General features: G+C 38.1%; 2 protein-coding genes across 2 annotated transcripts in view; one reads left to right on the top strand and one right to left on the bottom strand.

Moving 5' to 3' along the window:
- Nucleotides 1-23,011, bottom strand: part of LOC109422641 (signal peptide peptidase-like 3) — a 271,923-nt gene that overhangs the window by 23,637 nt on the left and 225,275 nt on the right. The gene's annotated exons all lie outside the window — the stretch shown is intronic.
- Nucleotides 1,090-21,618, top strand: LOC134291785 (solute carrier family 25 member 44-like). Its single transcript, XM_062859983.1, has 2 exons — nucleotides 1,090-1,272; nucleotides 18,223-21,618. The coding sequence occupies exons 1-2, from the start codon at nucleotides 1,132-1,134 to the stop codon at nucleotides 19,042-19,044; spliced, it is 963 nt and encodes a 320-aa protein (XP_062715967.1). The 5' UTR covers nucleotides 1,090-1,131; the 3' UTR covers nucleotides 19,045-21,618.

The following is a 23,011-nucleotide window of genomic DNA, read 5'->3' as shown; positions in this document are numbered from 1 at the left end:
GGTTTTGTGGGTGGTGGTGTCGGGAGTTGGTAAATGACAGATCACCCTCGACCCGACTGTAGAAGTGGAATCGACCATCAGCAGAAGCAGCTGAGCTGAGAGAAGTGGAGGCCCCGAAGTTAGCAGAATTTATTTCATCATCCTTCACCATCCACTAGTAATATTTTTTTCGCTTCTCATCGTTCCGTCGTGAAAAGTCAGCTCGGTATGTCGGTCGAATAAAACAGAGTGTTTGCGAAGTTGAAGCAGAAAAGGTGCGCGAAACTGGGACTGTTTTCTTGTTGTGGAAAATTCTGCTTGAGTCAGCGCGTTTTGGATAAAGTAGGTGCCCTCGCGCCGGATGGGTGGACGATTCTTGGTGCAGTATGCGGTGAATTAGTGAAGGCAGGTGGACAGAAGATTATTTTTTTGGAGAAAATTTCCCCGCACACTGATGACGGTGGGACGATGAGTACAACCACGACGACGGGGTGAGGAAATCTATAGTGTGCGCGGTTTCAAGGTGAGCCACCACCGTCAGCAGACAGGCAGCCAGTCAGTCAGTCAGTGCGTTCCGCAAGTGAGGGTGAGCTGCTCCGTCTCTCAGCTGAGCACTTTTGTATAGGGAAGATCTGCTGCTGTTTGACTGTGGTCCGGAGTTACATAAACATCGCGCGTTTGGATCGGTCTCGACCGCGGGTGCCTTCCGTAGATTCCAAAGCAACAAACCGGATAAAGTCGCTGTTTCCCGTCGACCGAGTGGATGACTTTCGAGTCTGTCCCGTCAGGGTCACGCAAAGGTCTAGTGATCGGAAGAAAGAAGCCCACCAAGCCGATGCAAAGCTGACGAAACGACGAGTATAGATAAGCTGTTTGTTATCTGAGGCGCAGAGAATACAAAAGAATATATCGGTGACGCAAAAAGTATCACGCAAGTCACAAAGTTCACCCCGCGCATAGGTGACTGGCGAGCGAGCTCTCGGTTCCGGACATCCCTCCAGAGCGAAGCAGCAATGAACCGGAAACAACGGGCGTGACGTCAGTCGGTCATCGGATAGATTGGAATCGACTATTGGGAGAAATATTTGCATAGGAAATCTCGCGCTTTAGTCTCGATTGGACATTAACAGGAAGAGGACACCACACATCACGATGGAAAGCGGCGAGGCCTTTATCAAAACCATCGAGTGGGACATGATGGACAAGAAGAAGTTCTTCCCGCTGTCGATGCTGAGTTCGTTCTCGGTGCGCTGTGCGTTGTTCCCGCTCACCGTGATCAAAACACAACTGCAGGTAAGCTATGGGGTTGGTTGGGGGAGGTCGGGAGAACCGCGCCACCTAAGGAATGGTTTGATTCTATTCTAGTTTCCGGCATCTAAAAGTTCAGTATGTTATCTTCCAATTACTGAAAAATGTAAATCAAACAATGTTGTAGATGTAAACCTACGATTTTTTGATAAAAATGTTCGCAATGGAGCACGTTCGGTGTAGTACTAGATTTGTAGTAATGAGCTGAATTTTTGTATGGTGAGAAGGTCAAATCTTCGTTTCTGCAAAGAAATGGTGCAAAAAGCGTGGGTATTATGATTCCTTGCCTAATTTGATGCTGTTTGAGCAAAACTTTGGATAACTATGTTGTTTATGTTGCAAGAAATGGAGAAAACAACAACACTGTTGCCCAAAGTTTTGCTCAAACAGCATCAAATTAGGCAAGGAATCATAATACCCACGCTTTTTGCACCATTTCGTTGCCGAAACGGAGAATTGACCTTCTCACCATACTAAAATTCAGCTCATTACTACAAATCTAGTACTTCACCGATCTGTCCTATTTTTTTTTTGCGCTTTTGACGTTAATAGCTACTGCTCAAAGAAATAAATAGGTATTTAAAAGATTCAGATTTTCTGTTCTGAGTTACTGAAGTCATAATTCAAACGCTAACGGCTATTTCCAAGAGCCAGTGCAACTTGAGTGGGTCGTTTAGTCTAAACAGCGCGTATTAAACCAGTTCTCCCTACTATGATCATAGAGCTAGAATTGAATGAATAGTTCATAATACATTGTAACGCTTGCTGCAGTAGGCGTAAAAGAAGGGGCCTGTCGCTAGGGAAAGTCTCAATTTGCATATTACATATGTAGAATAATGCAAGTTCAACTAACTTGTGAGTGCAGGCGACAGACGACTATCATTTGTTTGCGCATCGGTCGGAACAAAGTTGTTGTTGTTAGTACTAACAGCTGTAAATTGACGAGCGCTGCGTGAGATGTGTGTGGTTTTGTTTTCGAGCGATCTACGAAGGTCATGTTTATTTGGAAAGTGTTCTTCTTGTTCTTATCATTTTGTAGGGTAAAGACTATAGTCTCTCTCGTCTATCAGTCAGCGTTCAAATTCGTTCAACCTTATCGACAGAGCCAAATACCGGAATATGTAATGTTTTGAAATAATTTTGCGCGTCGTACATGTTGCTGCACCATATGTATAAGAAGCATAAAAAATGTGCAAATGGGGATTCTTTCAGTAATAGGAGGCAATCAGTGAAGTACTAGATTGAAAGTAGTGAGCTGGATTTTTGTATGGTGAGATGTTCATTTCTGCATTTCTGCAATGAAATGGTGCAAACAGCGTGGGTTATATGATTTCTTGGCTAATTTGATGCTGTTTGAGCAAAAGTTTGGATAACTTTGTTGTTGTATTATTTATTTCTTGCAACTTCAACAACACGGTTACCCAAACTTTTGCTCAAACAGCATTAAATTAGTCAAGAAATCATATAACCCACGCTCTTTGCACCATTTCATTGCAGAAATGGAGAATTGAACATCTCGCCATACAAAAATCCAGCTCACTACTTTCAATCTAGTACTTCACTGATTGCCTCCTATAGGACAGATCGGTGAAGTACTAGATTTGTAGTAATGAGCTGAATTTTAGTAAGGTGAGAAGGTCGATTCTTCTTTTCTGCAATGAAATGGTGCAAAAAGCTTGGGTATTACGATTCCTTGCCTAATTTGATGCTGTTTGGGCAAAACTTTGGGCAACAGTGTTGTTGTTTTCTCCATTTCTTGCAACATAAACAACATAGTTATCCAAAGTTTTGCTCAAACAGCATCAAATTAGGCAAGGAATCATAATACCCACGCTTTTTGCACCGTTTTATTGCAGAAACGGAGAATTGGCCTTCTCACCATACTAAAATTCAGCTCATTACTACAAATCTAGTACTACACCGAACGTGCCCCATTGTTTCCTTCGGATATCAAGCTTGCTCTAGAGCACCATCGATTTTCGACGAACTTGAGACAAACGGAATTAGATGAACATGATGCAATAGTTTTAGGAATGTGATTGTAATCTCATTATTAGAACCCAACTGCCAAATACTTGTTTCAATAGTGGAACTATTGATTAAGAATCAAACTAAAAACTTTTTCGTTGTTTTCGATAAATTTGGCCAATTTGCAATATGTAACTTTTGTTCAAGAACTTTATTGGAAACGCTTCCTTAGCAGTCGTGAGCAGGTTGAGCAAAATTTTGGGTTACTGTAGCATCAACAGTGTAGATTTATTACGCGTTTGTGTAATCACGCAGAAAAAAATATTGTAAAGTCTAAAGAATTCTGCATAGAATCAACAAATGTTATTGTAGACTCAGGGCTTACCAGCAATATTTTTTATTCCAACAAATGCGTTCATTCATTCCAAAAACTAATTTTGTTGTTTCTAAAAATGCATGAAAAGGACATCTGTCAAAGACAAATAGGAAATATTGTTGAAACTAAAAATGACTTTTTTCGAATCAACAAAAATCATATATTGATGTAAATGGTGTAGGAATTTTGAAACAAAAAATTTCTGTTGTTGAATTTGAGATTTATTATTGCTTTATTTATTGAATCAACGCATTAAATCTTTCATGTTTACAATTTATTTTCTTATTCGCTAATATGTAACACGTAATTTTGAAGGCGATGAGATCCGTTCCAACAAACTTGACGAGGAATAAGTGTATTCGATCTTTACCATTTCGATTTATTCTGGATTGGAAGCAACCTAGATAAAAAAAATAAAGTTAAGATTTTGTACATTCCCATTAGATGTTCACGAATTACCTGCTGCTTCAGTCATGATGCTAAAATTGATTCGTTCCACCCAGAATAGCAGAGATGTAGTTTCACCAGCTTTTATTGATGCGTAAATGTTTTGCTAAAATATTCATTTACGTAAATTATACTTCATTAGCCTAATAAACTTACCCTAAAAAGTTCTGATATTTTGATAAAAGTCTCACTTTAAATCATAATATCTAAAAGAATGAACTCCAAGAAGCCCCGAACTTCGTTTCACATTATTAATATTGACTTGTCTTGTAAACAAATTGATGACAGTTGTAGTTAAACTATTCAACATTGTTGAATCTATTCAAACTGCATTATTGAAACAACAAATTTAATCAGTTGAAATTCGATCGGAGATGCAATGTTTTATTCTATTCAAAATTTCGTTGTTTTAACAATAAAGCTGCATTGAAGCAAAAATATGGGTGGGTTAATTCAAAGTACACTAAAAAGGTTGATTCAAAACATCGGATTTTTAAGTTCTACTAAGCAATATTTTTCTGCGTGATATGCACTTGTGACTTGTCGAGTATGGGGCACGTTCGGTGTAGTACTAGATTTGTAGTAATGAGCTGAATTTTAGTATGGTGAGAAGGTCAGTTCTCTGTTTTTGCAATGAAATTGTACAAATAGCGTGGTTATTATGATTCCTTGCCTAATTTGATGCTGTTTGAGCAAAACTTTGGGCAACAGTGTTGTTGTTTTCTCCATTTCTTGCAACATAAACAACATAGTTATCCAAAGTTTTGCTCAAACGGCATCAAATTAGGCAACGAATGATAATACCCACGCTTTTTGTACCATTTCATTGCAGAAACAGAGAACTGACCTTCTCACCATACTAAAATTCAGCTCATTACTACAAATCTAGTACTACACCGAACGTGCCCCATTGGATTTCTGTAGGGATTTTCCAAATAATTTCTTCTGGAATTACTCCGTTGGTTTATCCAGGAATATATCTGGGGATTCTTTCAGGAATTCCTCTTAGTATTCAATCAGGGACTCCTGCTGGAATTCCTACCGAAATTCTACCGGGCATTCATCCAAGAATTGCTTCGGGTATCACGTTAGTGATTTCTTAAAAATGTCTCTATATCCTTCAGTTATTCCGGGGATTCCTCAGGATTTCCTCTTGGTATCCCTATAGGAATATCTTTTGTTATTGCTTCAGAGATTAAACTTACGATTTCTTCCTGAATTCCTCTAGAAATTCTTGCTTGGTATTCTCCTGGAATTCATGCTAGAATTTTTCAAGTCATTTCTGCGGGATTAGTCCTTACATTGTCACCTTTTGGTAATGAACAAGCTGATTGTTTGACCAATCAGGGGCAACTCGTGGTATTATTTTTCATCGCAATACTTTTTGTGGTAGTAAAGTACATCAATGAGTAGGCCGAGCTCTTGGAAGTATCATTGACTGGAATTGTAGTGATAAAGGTCGTTGGTGTCATTCCATTTGAGGGGGTTAGAAGCAAAGGGGTAAGTGACCTTCCTTCGAGTATATGAGGTTTAAAGTTTTTCGCCCATTTTTTGTCCTATACAAAATGTATGGAGTTTCAAAATCAACTTAATTTTCTTCGATTCATTGTAAATTTTTCAATCATCGTAAAAATAATCTCAAAAAGTTCCTGAAAGCTTGAAATCTGAAGAAGTTTTTGATATGCTCAGCTCAAACTCGTAAAATGGTCACTTTGCATCTGGACCCCTCAATTGTGGATTGAAAAAAAACCTTGGTCTAAGGCTCAAAATGAGAAACGCATATTATCCAAAACTGAAAAAAGCACTTTTCTCCAGAATGACGAAAAAGAGAACAAAACCACTGTGCTCGATTGTCATAGTTGACTAAATAAACAATCGGACATTCTTATCCAAGACTTACGTCTAATCAAGCGCTGTCCATGATTTATTTTTGGCCGTCTCAAACCCCCTCCCTTCTCGTAGACTTTTGTCCATACAAAGTGGACGTAAACATTGACCCAACAGTTATCACCAAGGACACCATATTCTAACTCTCATATATACCTCGTTTTCCCTAAAAAAGCTACTCGTAGCTGGCAATTTCTAAATGTTGTACATACGTTTCTATTAAAGAAATTGAATTGTTCTCAGTTGTAAGGTTATCCAAATCTCTGAATTAGTTAATGTTAAGTTCTTTCTTTGAAATAGTGTTATTGACTACAGAAAAATTGAATTGAATTAAAAAAAACTCTCATATATACGGCGTGAGAGCGCTAGTACCACCTATTCATACTAAACGATCGAAAAATCCGATCGTTTAGTATGAGTATGTGGTACTAACACTTTTATGCCGTACATATAAGAGTTAGAATATGAGTAATTCCCGCTGAGACCGGCCCACTATTTACACCTTGTCTTTAAAAATGCTTAAGGTGGCGGTTTTCTGAAAGTCCTTGTCAAAAAAGTAAGGAAAATGCGTAAAAGTAAGGAAAGTCAATTCTCCACAAAAAGCGTGAGTATTATGATTCCTTGCCTAATTCGATGCTGTTTGAGCAACCTTTGTAATCTATGTTGTTTATGTTGCAAAAAATGGAGAAAACAACAACACTGTTGCCCGAAGTTTTGCACAAAAAGCATCAAATTAGGCAAGGAATCATAATACCCACGCTTTTTGCACCGTTTCATTGCAGAAATGAAGAATGAACCTTCTCACCATACTAAAATTCCGCTCATTACTACAAATCTAGTACTGCACCGATCTGTTCTAATGATGCAAAAATTTTGAAAATCGGTGGTTTCTAACATAGTGAAAAAAAAGTTTTGGTGTAAAAATCCAAGATGGCGACCATGATCAATATGGCTGACCCAAATTTTATAACTGTAAATAGTAGCTCTATCTTTCCTCTTTTCAACAACTTTTCGTTTTGATGGAGTTTCAGAAGAAATTTTCGAGTTATAACAATTTAAATGAGCCAACATTTGACCAAAATCGAGGAGCCCGCAAAAACTGTTTTGGCTCTAATTAACGAGGGGTTCAACAATTTGAGTAACCCAATGCATTTTCCTTACTTGTTTGGCAAGGACTTTCAGAAAATCGTCACGTTATGCATTTTTGAAGACAAGGTGTAAATAGTGGGCCGGTCTCAGCGCGAATTACTCATATGGCGTCCTTGGTGATAAATGTAGGGAAAACACTAATCTACAGATTGGCCGAACACCACATTTCAATATTACCTAGGTTTCTGACCCGAGTTATAGTCAAATGAGCCAAACGATTGCCAAGTGATCGAAAACATCCTAGGCTTTAAAACAAAAAGTCAATGAAATTCAATTTGACAAATAGATTTGAAGCTAACACTCTTCTTTTTTTTGTAAATCAATGAAATAAAGCTAATCATGGCCGAAGTACCTATTAAATTTTCTGCTGAAAATATTAGTAGTTAGACTGCCAACAGTATTTATTTTAACAACATATTTTGAAAGAGCAGTAGGTATAGGGCACTGCATTGTTTTGATTTTGTATGGAATTTTGACGTTTCTTGGCCTTGTTGTTTACAAAATTTCTGTAAGAGTGAAAGAGAAGGAGAGAATTTGATGCAGTGCCCTATATGATGAACTAGCTGTCCCCTAGCTGTCCCGACCAAAGCCTGCCTACTGTGTTTTTTGACGTGCAGCTCTGTAGATATGCCCCGCCAAGATGAAATTTCAAACATACTAGTTTTGGTGCGTTCCCGGTCGATTTTCCCAATTATTTTTTCGTACGAACACGTCGCACAAAGATCCACTTTTGAGAAACGATGGCAGAAACTCAATTTTTGAAGTCGTCCTTAATGAGATACAGTATATCGAGCATTTATCCAAAATACTAGGAACACTACCTCAGTAACAAATTTTGAAAACGACGTATAATCAATGGTGTAGCATTGATTATACGTCGTTTTCAAAATTTGTTACTGAACTGGCCTTTAAAAAAACTTGGAAATATTGATTTTGTATCTTGTTACAGCACTGAATAGCAGCTGAAGGAAAAAGTACTGAATTTTTGATAAAAAACACAAACAAGTTCAACCACTACAAAAGTCTGGTAATATAAGTAATATAATTGCTTTCAAAAGTTTATTTGTAAGTTCTTGATGTCTGATCTGCAATGGAGCAAGAGATCAAAATAACGCTTTTGGCTTAAAAATTGACATTGCATGTCTTAAGTACGAGAAATTCTTACACTTCGACTTCAAAGTGTCTTACAAATCGCTCCCCACTAATCCCCACAGAGATATTCCATTCAAATGCTCGTTTATGTATGCTTAATCGGTTAAGAAAAAATGCAACTGCCAAGAGCTGCCAAAACAATAGCACCATGATGATATGTGTAGAGTCAAATTGTGTCATTTTGTTTGAAGAAGTCGGCAAAAAATGAAAATGCCAATAAAATGAAACTGACAGCTACATCATGTTCCAATACATTCATTAAGGCTAAAACTAGCAGACTACTATGATTTGCGTCGGAGCCATGCACAAATGAAACACTGAAAGAATGATGTAGATCCGTTGGCCCGTTCCCGAGCCTATTCGTGACATACAAACACCATTCCATTTTTATTTATATAGATAGAAGATAGAAAAAGGGAGAATCTCTGATGGAGATTTCTAGTATAACGCCTGTAGATACTAAAATAGTTGGACACAAAAAAAAACAAAAAAAAACAATAATAAATATAGCACCAGTCAAATTACTTTAATTAATTGGGTTCTTTAGGGGTATCCGGATTATTTCATAATCGGATTTTCCGCCCAAAAATTAGTCGAAATCCAAAATTTCATATTTTTTGGAGTCCGGGAACTATTTTTAAAATGCATTTAAAGTTTGTATGGGGAAAATTTTTTGTTCGGGTCGAACTGTCACTTTAACGTTTGAACTGTCATTCTATCCACGAAAATTAAAATTGTTTTGTTGATTCAACCATCAAAACAAAGGTATTGGAATCCAATAAAATCACGTTATACTCAGAAAAATGAGCTCTTTCGATTAGGCTATAGAAAATAGCAATATTTTATTCACTAAACAACCCAATTGAATAAATATTGACCAGTTCAACTTGAAAGAACAGCCTAAGATTGAAAGAAGGGAAATTTTGTTATAAGAAAGGTTATCAATCAAGCCAAAAAGACGGTGCTGGGTCATTAAGCAGAAGTATGTCAGGCCAAAGTTCATTAAGCCGGATGGGTCATCAGTCCGATTGAGTTCAAAAGCCATAAACTGGCAATCTTGTTGAATGGGTTGAATGCATTATATGCATAAACCTCACAAAAACTGCTTATTTTCCAAAGATGGAAATATCCGTGATGGAAAAGCCACCTACTATGAAAAGAGGAATAAAAAAAACAGTTCGACCGTCAATAACACCAAATATTCAAAAGAATATCCGACTCCTCAAAGACGATGAATTTATCATGAGACGGTCATCAGTACACACTTAGAAAAAATCAATATTTTACCGAAATCTCAACCTTTAAGTTTTTTACCGGAAAAATTCGGTGACGTTCACCGAACTTTGTTAAAATTTGACAGATAAATGATAACATTCTACCGAAATTAGGGTATTTTTACAGAATTTTGGTAAAAACCATTAACGAACGCTCAGAGTTGAGATTTCGATAAAAATTACCGAACGCGACTAGCTGTTTAGTTTTATAAACTACTACCATCAATAAACTATGTAATAGTACAACTCGAAACGACTGCGTGTTATAAAAAGAAGGTAAAATCTCAGATGGAATGTTGGCATATTGATCATCAATATGTCCGTAACAGTATAACATCGACATCAAGAAATCGTTGAGAAATCATCTATGTGAGAAATGGGAAAGGATAAAAGAATATCATAAAATTGTGGAAGTATGTATACACCAGTATCCATAGAATGTGCTTGATTCGAGGCATGCAAAAGGACTAAAATCATATTCTAGGACTTCGAAAACAAATTTTACATTGTTTATGAAGAAAATTAGGAAGAGGGCCTACTGACCCATTCGACCTAATGAACTTCAGCCTAACAACCCATTCGGATTAATGTACTTTGGCTAAGCGTACTCCGGCCTTATGACCGAATCCCCCTGGTTGTGCATTGGGGTCATTACGGCAAACGTATACAGTAGACGTTCGCTCGGTGCAAACGCTTTAACTGCAATGCTTTTTAACTGCAAGTCCGCTAAGTGCAACAATTTTGCAATTGTCGCACCGCTATCCATCAAAATGAAATGTCAACAGCGATGCGATGTTTTTCGCATTCACTTTTGCTGCAATGCGATGTTTTTCACATGCACATTGGTTGCATTTTGCAGCAACTGACAGTTCTTTGACGTCTGTCAGTTGTTGCAGGTATCGAATTTCATTCGGTAAGTGAAACGTTGCACTTATCGAACGTGTACTGTATATACTACTCTTCGTTGACAGAGGATACCGGGCATTGAATTTGGATATTTGGTAAGATCTGTCTAATTTATCATTGATGTATGCTATTTATCCAAACAGAGCACACTTTTATTAAATGTGGCCGGTGGAAATCATACTGCTTACTTTCCTTCTTATAATGCAGGTTATTAAGTTCACCCGGGGAAGGGATCGTTATAGGGTATTGTATCATTTGGGCAGGTGTGCCTATTTTGGGCACTTGCATCTATAACTAAGTCAATTTCAAACCGATTGATTTGAATTTTTGTACAGAGTTAGATACTATACGTGCCTAACTCTATACAAAGTTTCAAATCAATCGGTTTGAAATTGACTTAGTTATAGCGGCGAGTGGCCAAAATAGGTACACCTGCCCAAATGGTACAAGACCCTATTTTCTTCTCGTTTCAGAGAGCGAGCAATGGCGCTTAAGCCTAGGCTTTCGAGCCAGGATATAAGGGGCAAATACCTATGTCCTATCCCAGGAAGAAGGACGCCAACGGAGTGGCATTCCCAACTAACACTTTTGCTGGATAAGAGCTTAAAAGAGCTTACTGTCAAATTCGTTTGCTGCATAAGCTCTTATGCAGCTACTTTTGTTAGTAGGGTTAACTTTCTTAGCCACGCCACTCCAAACGTTTTTGCTTTACATTTATAACACATACGATACGGAGCGGCTGACGAGATTTCGCCGTTCCATAGTTTTGTTCAATTGTATTCAATAACGCTGCAAAGTAGGCCCGGCCGCTTCAATACTTGTAATGCATCTTCGATGCCTTGCAAGTATTGATAATGACAAGAAAAATGAAGTAGTCGATTCTATCATTTTCCAGGATTCTTTCAATGAATGGCTGTGTATGTGTAGATTAGACTAGACTAGAAATGTTCAACTTTTCGGAAAAATATCAATATTTTGTTGTTTTATTTTTTTTACTTTCCCGGAGGATTTCGGATTTCAGTCAAAGAAAAGCGTTGATTCTCATCGTCAACGTTTCGATACAGATGTTGGGATTTTCTTCAGGGCTCGAAATTAATGAATTTGTCTGACTCCGTGTATACATCAATGCTTTTCTATGACTCAAAGCGGACATCCCCCGAGAAAGGAGTCAATTTCCAAGTTGAACCTCTACAAGCACTTGTTGTTTTACTTATTTTGTTTTTTTTTTACACATGGTATTAAGGAAGGAGTTTTATAACTCAATTAAAATTTGTATTGATTTTGGCATTTACGTATTCAACACTGACAGTGTTAATAATTTAGCGTACACATTTTATATACCTTGCCGGGGAAAACCAGAACTTATTTATATTTTTGACGAGAAAATTTGCAATTTCATTACTGAGATAATGAAAACGTTCTGTTGAGAGTCATCTAACTGACGTCACTTTTTGTTGAGACAACAGTCAATCATTTTGCTGAGCACACGGTAGCATGCAACTTTTACATTTTCACAAGGCAGATAATTAGCTTTATTTTTTAAGATTTTCCCTGAAAACTTTGGAAACTGTAAATGATTAATTTGAGATGTTACTATGTTTTTTTTTCCAAAAAGTTTTTTTTTTGTCCACGTGGACACTAGGGTAGGGGTACGGGTTTATCCACGCTTGTCCATGGGGATGGGGTAAAAAATCAAGGTTTTTCTTTTCACGTGGTATATGGACGGCCCCTATAAAAGGGTCCTAAAATTAAAGACGAAATCTCGCTTATATTGAATAATATGATCAAGCATGGTATTCTAATCGGAATTGTACTTTACTCGAACTTACTTGAAAAACAAAGGAATAATGAGAAAAATCGAAATAAGTAAAATGGTAAATAGTTCTACTTTGACATTTGAGGTTAACCTTGTGTGACTGAGCTCGACATTTTTCGCACTGGGATTTCAAAAATGTTCCTATCTGACATACACGGTGAAAAAAAAATCACTCAAAGTATGTGTTATAAGCTAGGGACGAGACAAAAAGCTAAAAAAATAAATATTATATATTTTCAACTATGGTTAATAAAAACGTCACAAAATTAGTAAATATGTACTCTTGAGCCATATAGGTTTAAACCATATTGAGGTTTAAAACAAGAATCCCGATAGGACTTTAGGAGCCTATTATCTTTCGTATTAACAATTTTAGGTTAAGTCTAAAGTTCTTCAAAGCTCATTATATTAACACATGAACATGAACAATCAAAATTTCATTGCGTTCAGTATATTGACTCCGGAGATATAACAGTTCAATATTAGGTATCGGATAATAATCATACCTTTTTCTAGAACCTTTCTAATTCCATCTAGAATAGCCCAATCATTCCCAAGTTTGGACCATTGATACACAATTAGCTGTTCAAGTTACAGTAAACATTTTAGGGTTCGTGTTGCACTTATCAAAAAGCTACAGCTATTTGACCATTAAAAAAAATAATATTTTGTCGGTCCCGATCATTTTGTCTATCTCCTGTACAATTACTGTACCATAGAATCAGAGCCGTAGCGTGGTCCCATGGCGCCCTTGGCAAGCATCCAGATTGGCGCCCTACGACAATTGAACATTGCCAATTTTCATTTTTTTTTTCAAAATATTTCAACAAATCTCAAGTAACATGCTGATGAATTTCGCATATGCATATGTTTAACAGAAATCCATTTCATGGCACCAGACCCGGGTAGAGGAAAAGAGCTCAATAGCATATTTTGATATTGAGATTAAAATGTGATATTGGTTTGATTGATAATTAGATCTTGTAAGATCAAACCAATAGCAGCAAGCTATTCGTTTGATCTTGAAATATCAAATTTTGATATTGTTCAGATGTTCCAGGAACATTTTTCAGATATTATTTTCAGATCTTTTATCTCTTATATCAAGCAAATCAATATCACGTTTTGATCGTCAGTATTTTACCTCTACCCGGGGAACCTTATCGTTTAAATATAGTCAAATATTTAACACTTAAGAAAAGTCGATATCTTGAATTTTGAGCTACCATTTTGGATTTAAGTCCGCCATCTTGTATATTCTGGTCGCCTGGACTCCAGACTTCTTCCTCATACCGGATATATTCATATTGCGTGATTTTTTTTTCAAAGTTTCTTCAGTTGGATTTTGTTGGTTCGAATGAGTTTTTGTTGAAATCTCTGGAAAAAAAAATCCTGCTGGAATCACTAAAGGAAATTATGCTAGAATCTCTAGAGGTATTTCTGCTGGAGTATTCGGAGGAATACCTGATGAAAACCCAGGAGACATTTCAGCAAGAATTTCCAATAGAATCCATGGAATAATTATTGCAGGAATGCCTGGAAGAGTTCCCGAAAAAAAATACCTGAAGGAAGGCTTGTAAAAAATGTGGAGAACCTGTTGAAGAATTTCTGAAAGAAGAATTTTTGGAGGAAATGCTGAAAAAGTTTCTTAAGAAATCTCTGGAGGATTTTCTAAAACAAATCCTTCGAAGGTTTTATGAATCCCTGGAGGAATCCATCGAAGGATTTCCAAAGAAACCTTTGGAGAAATTTTTTAAAGGGATACCTGGAAAAAATCTGAAATAATTCCAAATTTATGATTTTTTTTAGGAATTTATGAGGATAAAAAGTTTGCTATAGGAGTTCGAACAGAAATTTATGGAGCAATCTCAAACGAACATGGAACAATTTCGGAATCAATGAAGATTTTCTAAGCAATATGAGAGATTTCTTCTTTCTAAAGGAATCTGTGAAAGACTTTCTGAAGGAAAGTGGTTGTATTTCTAAAATAATTTATAGATGATTTTCTATAAAAAAAAGCCTGAAAGATTTTCTAAACGAATCCTCAGAAACATCTATAAAGGAATCGCTGGAGGGATTTCTAAGGAAATCTCTGCAGAAGTGTCTATAGGAATTCATGGCAGATCCGTAACCCTTAAATCTATTTTTGCAGGATTCTCTAAAAGTATTTCTGAAGGAAATTTTGGGAAATTTAATCAAAAATTAATTGGAGATTTTTCAGGCAAAATCCAGGAAAAAATAGAGAAATAAGTATTGAGAAATCATCAATCATCAATCATCATCATCAACCCCTAGAAGATTTTATAAAGAGATCTGAGGAGGAATAGTTTCGGTAAGAATTTCGGAATATTTTTTTTGAGATTTTTTCAAAGGAATCGCTAGAAGAATTTATGAAAGAATTTTTGGAAGATTTTGTGAAAGAAAGCTAGCTAGAAACTCCGAAGAAAACCGGGTGAAATTGGTTGAAAATTCCAAGAAGATTCTATTTGTTTTGAGAAAATTAAAATAAAAACTCACTGATTGTTTTTGGGTGAACAGGGCTTGAATAGTTTGTGCTAGATTTCAAAGAGTTTAGGCCCAAATATACAAAGTTCTTTTCAACAATCGTATGAACTGCAAAATAATTAAAATACTTTTTGTCAACACTGTAAAATACTTGAATGAATGCGACGAATTACTTCGGAAGTAACCGCAAGACATTGCCCAGTGAGAATGTTTAGGAATTTTCAGAAAGAAACTTTCACTGGAATTCTAAAATAATATTGCTTTGTTCATTGAAAAAAACTTGAATTGTTTCTCAAAATAAAATACATCGTAGATAAATTTTCAGGTAACATCGTGGTAAATATTCACAATAATGTAGAAAAATCTGATTGTTGAGAAATCGGAAGGACGTCAAAAACACATGATCAATCTTCGATACTTTAGAAAACAGTGAAATCTTGATAACATTCATCCTGTTTGCTTTTAGCCTTAGGCCTTTTCGGCGCCCCTCTGAGGCTGGCGCCCTTGGCGGGGGCCAACCTGGCCAACTGCACGCTAGATTTGTTTCATCTTAATCTTAGATTGATAAACTTCACTAGTGGACAAGTTTGCCAATTACTTATACCGAACTTGTTCGAGATTGCTTCAACCTGCGAATCGAAGTAAATTGGATTTACTTACAAACACGAATTCTCAAGTGATTGCAACCATGTCCCATTGGAACAAAGCCTGCTTCTCAGCTCAGTTTATTACAAGCGTTTCCACAGACAGTAGCTAGGTATTTATCTTTGTCAATAGACCATTTTTGCATTAGAATATCGTGTGGTAGGGACGGCCCAGAAAGTCAAGAAAATTGCAATAAACAAAAGATCCTGAAAACAATAGATTTGATAACATACCTCATTAGTAAGTTGTTGATTGTTAGTTTCCGTTTTGTTAAACCTAATGTCATACCTGGAAGGAAAGAAGAAGAAATTTGTGGATTAGTAAGTGACCAAAGAGAGACGGCTATTTTCATAGTTTATTTATATAATATGTAAAATAAACGACGTCTTCAGTTTGCAGTATTTGTTTTAGGTAGATTGGGGAAGATTCAATGTTCAATAAAGTTTTCGACTATAAATTACTTCGTTCTTTTTCATCTGCAAACCAAATACTTTTTCCATGATTTCAATACCTATCTTCATACTTTTTGCGATTTGCATAGGAGTGTATTTTACACGGAATCCCCATTCAACCTTTGTGCAACAATAAATAGGTACTCACAATGTCACAATCTGCATAGGTTTGTCTCATTTGCGCAGAATATAACAATGATACGTACAACACCGCGCATATTTTACGATTAGCTTATTTTTAGATTTTTTCAAATTAACGATCAAATTAAAATATATAAAAAAAATACTATAAATTGGTTGTGTTTTTAAAGTAAGTTTAGTTCTGAAATTTGAACTATAGTTATAGCCAAGTAACTTCTGGAGGAATGCCCAGAGAGAATTTTTGAAAAAAAAAAACAAAAAACCTATAGGCACTTCCTTTGCAATCTGTAGGGGAAATTACTGAAGGAATCCTTAGAAGTATTTTCTGGAGAAATTCCCAAAGGGAATTTCTGGACTAGTTATCTGCAGAAAATTCCATTGAAATCTCCAGAGGGAACTCTTTGAGGGATTCTCAAATGGATCTCCTTGAGGAACTTCCTGAAGAAATTCTCAGAGGGATGTCCTGAAAAAAATAGGAACTTTCATTAAACTCCTGTAGAAATTTATAGAGGTATCCCTTGGAGAAATCTCTGCAAGGAATTCCTGGTAGAATTCTCTTCAGAAACTTCCATTTAAATGCACAGAACTGCTGGAGAAATTCCCAAAGGGATCTCCTGGAGGAATTCACAGCAACAACTCCAGGAGAAACTCCTTGAAGGCAATCTCCAGAATGTATTCCAGGAAGAATTCCCATAGGAAAACCTGGAGCAACCTCAAGAGGGAACTCTAGCCAAGTACCAAATAAGCAGTTCAAATGCACTTTTTCAGCAAGTCATTTGGTTGAGTGTATCAATTATCGTCATAGTGGTTCCCTATAGGGTATACTGCCGCCACTCGCATAACAGTCCCATGTTTGCTGGGTTTTCTATTCATATGGGACTGTTTTGCGAGTGGGGGCAGTATACTATTTGATCAGTTTTAGCAGTGCTTCCCAAACTGTGCGCCGCGGCGCCCTGGTGCGCCGCGAACCTTTCCCAGGTGCGCCGCAGGCTTTTGAGTTGTGACGAACCAAACAAAAACAAACTCTTTATTAGTATGGCGGAACACCTTTAATTTTGTTTTGTTTAGTATAACAAGTGTCGCTTCATATTTTTTTTTTATCTTTCCCTGAGTCTTCAATTGTTCCATAGGATTTCTGGTATCCTGATTAAAAAAGGGCAATTGACATCAAATTTTAAAATGTATAAATTTTAAATTATTAGAATTCTTTTTGGATCTTATAAGCTTCAGCTTACATTTTGATTTAACTATAACTTGTCCGTATTTTTATTTCAAGAAACTTATTTGCGTTCTTTTCAGAATAATTACAAGGTCTTCGGGACGGCTAGCGGCATGCAGGTTTGCTGTTGTGACATTGTGAAGAGCTAGCTATAACCTTTTTGAACCGGACTGTTTCATCAGTACTGTCGCAACCTCACTGAACTATGAATAAGTGCCATGCTCAGTTTCATCACTGGGGTTATTAATGGCCACTCCAGCCTCGAAGAGTTAAGTCGAAATTTATGAAAATAAAAAGTTCAATCAAAGCCCGCCTGATAGGTTCTTTACGATCTCTTCATGTGTCGAAATTTTCTAAAATAAATAAAAGTGTTTGAAAGTGTTGCTTTGTAATTTCTGTAAAAAAATTGAAACTTTGGTCGAGTTCTGTGAAGTAATTTTATTTCAATTGAAATTCTTTAATTATCGCAAACGCTTTAGAGTTTTTGGATGAATTATTTAAATTCAGCAATTTGTTTTACCTGTACATCTGAGTTTTTTGCTCTTTTATAAAGCTTCTATGATGAAATCAACATGATTTTTGAAATCTTACAAACATATTGAAATTATCTTTGAGAAATTAATTTTAAAAAAATGGTTTTCCAAATTTTCTCTGAATACTAAGAAAACATGATATAAGAAGTGTTTTACGATTTTGCCTTTGACATTTTAAAGTGAAAGCTGTTTATAATTAAAAAAAACCTTTTAAAATCTTTGGTGCGCCGCGACATTTTTGGAAATTTCAAAGGGCGCCGCGATAGCAAAAAGTTTGGGAACCTCTGAGTTTTAGGATCAACCAATAAGAAACGATTTCTCGAATATTTTTTAGACATAGAAGTGAGGTTTTCTTGCCTGCGAGAAAAGCAAAAACAAAATGAATCTTTCTATTAAGAAACAGTAATTGTTGATATTTTTCGATTCATTTTCTAATTTTTCTTTGCCTTTCCCTTTTACTTTTAGGTCCAGTACAAAAACGACGTCTACAAAGGAATGATTGACGCCGGCGTTAAAATCTACCGCCACGAGGGCGTGCCCGGCCTGTACCGCGGGTTCTGGATATCCTCGGTGCAGATCGTGTCCGGGGTGTTCTACATCAGCACCTACGAGGGGGTGCGGCATCTTCTCAACCAGTACGGCGCCAATCAACGAACGAAATCTCTGGTGGCGGGCGGAGCGGCCTCGCTAGTCGGCCAAACCATCATCGTCCCATTCGACGTGATATCGCAGCACGCGATGGTGCTCGGAATGGGTGGAGGAGCTGCGGGGGGCTTAAAGGGGGGAAGTTGCAATCCGTTGGGAATTGATTTCGAGAGGAGTAGCAGAATGCGGATAACGATGGACATCGTCCGGGAGGTGATGCGACGGGATGGATTCAAGGGGTTCTACCGGGGGTACGTGGCCAGTCTGATGGCTTACGTGCCCAACTCGGCCATGTGGTGGGCCTTCTACCATCTGTACCAGGACGAACTGCTGAAGGTGTGTCCCCCGTGGGTGTCTCACCTGTTGGTCCAGTGCGTGGCCGGCAGTTTAGGTGGGTTCACCACGACCGTCATCACCAACCCACTGGACATTGTGCGCGCCCGGTTGCAGGTCCAACGGCTAGACTCGATGCAGGTGGCCTTCCGCGAGCTGTGGCACGAGGAACATTTCCACATGTTCTTCAAGGGTCTGACGGCGCGGTTGGTCCAATCGGCTGCGTTCTCATTTAGCATTATCTTAGGCTACGAAACGATCAAACGAGTGTCGGTGAACGAACAGTACCGGCATCTAATAAAGTGGTGATTTGGCCACTGCTCTGTAGGGTCTGTTGGAGATACAGCGCCGTCGCCGCCGCATGTGCGTAGCATGGAAGCGGTGGCAGCTCGGCGGCGGTGTGGAAGCAATGAAACAAAAGAATTCTGATGCCATCGCGCACAGTGGGATTCGATGGGTGGACGATCATTGTGACCGAAATAATAAAACCGCCGCGCAAAAAGTTCACGTTTATTAGGTAACGCTAGGTTCCAAAGTTGTAAAACAATATACTTATATTATAGAGACTATATTATGATTTAATGTGCAAGTGCAACTCATATAATGTTTCAAATGCTGACACTTGTTATGTAATAATAAATGTAAATGCTGTACATTTTTTTGTTTGTATTTATAGTCAACCTCTAAAAATGTACTCTGAGATAGTCAACGTAATGTTAGTTCATGGCGATAAACTGGCCTCAGGCTAAAATTCTCCCCAATAAAGAGAACAATAAAACTTAAACTTTTAAAAAGCTTTCAAATCCTTTGACACAAATTTTGTATAAACTTATTACCAAGGCAGACAATCACAAAATTTTGAATTCCGAAGGAATGTATGCATGTCTATAACTGATTTTGTTCAAATATGGGCAGAAAAAAAAACACAAATATCTGTCAGAATAATATGGTAGAACATTGGTAGTTGAAGCATACATACAGTGCAATTTTGGCCCGATCCTATAACACTTTCTCGAATGCCATTATCCATACAAATAATTTCCCCGAAAAACGCATCACATACCTATAAAAACAGCAACTTAGTTTTGATTAACACGTCCACGGATTTGTAGGTACAGTCAACTTTCGCTCGTTGCACTAAGCTCTTGGCCCAGTTAGTGAAAGACTTTCACTAGGTGGGCTGAGTTTTGAGCTGTCAAATAATCTTTAACAATAGAGATTCAGTGCTACCAACCTTGACAAATCGTGCTTCACGTCAAAAAGTGGCGTTTGACTTTGTTTTAACTGGGCTATAGCCCACCTAACGGGCGCCCAGTTAAAACGTAGTCCACCTAAACGTAGCCCAACGACCGAAAGTTGACTGTATGCTGCTATTGAAGGTTCAGCCGCAAGCCTCCTTCCTTGGTTGGCCACGTGTCAACATTGGTTGAACTACTGATGCATTTTTTTAAACTTTATATACCGTGAGGTCGCCATTCACCGCTCATGCCCCATTCACCGCTCATTTTGGGTCAATCATACAAAAATAGTCAAATGTTAGTAAAGTATCGTAACAAAAGTGAATACAGTCGGAACTCGCTCGTTGAGCCACAACCTCCACCCAACCAACGAATTCGATTCGCTAGTTGGGTGAAGTGACAGCAGCACAAGGGGCGTGCGCATTGTTTTTTTTTTTAATCATGTTTAGGTTGGAAGTTAGAAGTAAAAATTTTCATTTTGTTTTACATTTAGAGCAAAACTAATACGTTTTGCAAGATACATATATAGCTTATGCGAGAAATAATTATTTTCACCCATTTTTAGTCGGTGAAGTAGTGAAAATATAGATGTTTATGAAACCACCCGGACCAAAATGCAACACAAAACGCTTTCAATGATCGACAAAACAAAGATTGCCGATGTTTTGCATTTGTTTCGAAGTAATTGTACATATTGTTTTTTTTTTTTAAGAAATATGAAATAGAAATTCTTCTCGATTATCAGTAAAGTTTAAGAAACCAAAAACTCATTAGCTCGCCCCTCGGAATTACAGATTGGTTGTCATTTTCAGTTTGACATTGAATTATGACATCCAGGTGCTTTTTAGTTGGCTGACCGCTCAACTAACGGAGCCCCAACTAAAAAGCCACCCAACTATTAAGCCCCCAACCAGCGAGTCATGACTTTATAATATGCTGCCACATTTAAAAACTTTCATTTCACCATGATTTTATATGGGTGTACCTGAAATCACGTTCTCAAAAAATATTTCTCACACTGCGCTGCAGGACAACATGGGAACTGTTCAGGGCAAATAGCGGAAAAAATATCCAATAGGTAAAGCCCGTTAAAGATTCCATTTTGACAAAACAGGATGAACTGAACGTCATGAATCATCAATACTTTGGTAAATAAAAGTTATTTTGTTTTTATAAATGAATAGTTTCTGCGATTCCATGAAAAAATAATCCAGTGAGCGGTGAATGGATCCATTATGAGCGGTGAATGGATGCATGAGCGGTAATAGGAGCCAAGAGATTACACATTTGAATTTTTATTTTTTCGGCTGTAAACATATTTTACAATCGTTTTATATTTTTTCTATAAAAACAACATAATTGTTGAGTTGTTAACGTAAACTAAAGTGCAATATTCGCAAACGTCGATTTTTAATGTCATATACTTTACGAAAATGCCGTTAAATGAGCGGTGAATGGCGACCTCACGGTACCGCATTTAGTTCACCACTGGACTGCGCACTGAGTCTTCATAAGTGCGAAAACGTAAATAAAACTGCGCGATTGCTTCAATTCAAATTGATGTCTTTGGCGCACTAATTCTATGCTAATTCTTCGATGTATGCTGAATAAGTGCTCTGAAGACACCGAGTCGATTGGATTCTATCGCGCACTTTTATTTGCATTTTCGCACTCTTGAAAACTAGTACGATAGTCCAGTGGTGAACTAAATGCGCTATAACTGCTTCAGCTTTGTCGTTCCTAAAGGCTTGGTGAGGAGATCCGCTTCCATTCGGACAGTATCGAATGGAGACGATACCATATATGCATGCAAATCCTTGACGGAACATCGTCCACCATACGTAGCGGTGGCCACCTGCACCCAACACTGTTGTTACAGTACCGTGACAAGCTCTTTCGCGTACGTAAGAGAGTTGCTTCTGCGGTGAGAGTTCTCAGCTCGATAACATCACCAAGAACCTTTTTCGCTAGGCGCCGCTCTCGCGGATTTTATCGCTCTTGAGCTAGAAGATCATTTCGCATTTGCGAGTATGTCGAAGAATGCGTACGTCGACTCCAAGATCAACGAGCTTGGTATCGCTCCTCATTACCTTCAAGACTTCCGAACACTTAGACTCGTCCGTTTTGATGGCGTCACCCTTCTTGCGTTTGGCATCTGCCTTCCTTTCCATGGGCGCTCCAGTCCATTTTTCTTTTTCCTCTTATTTTATATTCTGTCCACTAGGATTCAGGTGACGTCATCCTCCTTACCCGTTCTAACCAGTGGTGTCGATCCGACTTGGTTCACACCAACCTCCAGGCCTTGCGAGCGCCATCTTTTGTTATTCTTTAAGTAACAGATTCCTAAACAGCTCAGGTCTAGGTAGTGTGGGGTAGAGAGGCAAAGTAGAAGATAGGATTATCCCAGATCCACTAAACACATTCCCATTGCAGTCTAACCCTACGTCTCTCCGTGACCACAAAAATGCATTGCTTCGGAGAGGGGCTAATCCACATAGCACCCTCAAGGTTTGCTGCGTAGCCATGGAGCAATGAACATCGATGACACGCTCTTTGACGAGTCCACCAAGGTAGCATGCAAATTGTTGGCGCTTTCCCAGCTTGCCGGGTAGCCTTACCACACCCTTTGCTCTCAGAAGGCGGACAGGGTCAACCACCACGCTTGCAGCCAACTGTTCTGCAAGCATCAATAACTGATACTGCGTGCACTTCGATTTGCCCTCCTGAAGGCTATGGCCCTATCAGCTGCTCCGGCTCTTACCGGGGACTCCTTTCCAACCAGAGGCTCGGATCCAACACAGGAGACTGACGCCACGACAGCAATGCTAACAAGATGTTCTCCCCGCGGTCTCTTATTCGCTACAAGGGTCGAGTCCGGCAGGGCATCGGTATGACCTGCGTAGCCGACTCCGGCCCTTGAATCACCTTTTGTATAGCGTCTGAACTTGCCACTCCTCGAATTCACGAGTTCACGCGACTCTACGTGCAGAAGACCAACGCGCCCTTGGTGTTTTCCAACGAAAGGTGTTGCATACCAT

This window comes from Aedes albopictus, chromosome 3, assembly GCF_035046485.1.
Source record: "Aedes albopictus strain Foshan chromosome 3, AalbF5, whole genome shotgun sequence".
NCBI classification, from domain to species: domain Eukaryota; kingdom Metazoa; phylum Arthropoda; class Insecta; order Diptera; family Culicidae; genus Aedes; species Aedes albopictus.
This window is presented reverse-complemented; position numbering and strand designations above follow the sequence as displayed.

Excerpts from the sequence above, each read along its gene's own strand:
- LOC134291785 (XM_062859983.1), top strand. The coding sequence starts at position 1,132 with ATGGAAAGCGGCGAGGCCTTTATCAAAACCATCGAGTGGGACATGATG. Across the intron at positions 1,273-18,222 it reads TGATCAAAACACAACTGCAG|GTCCAGTACAAAAACGACGT; the intron begins GTAAGCTATGGG and ends TTTTACTTTTAG.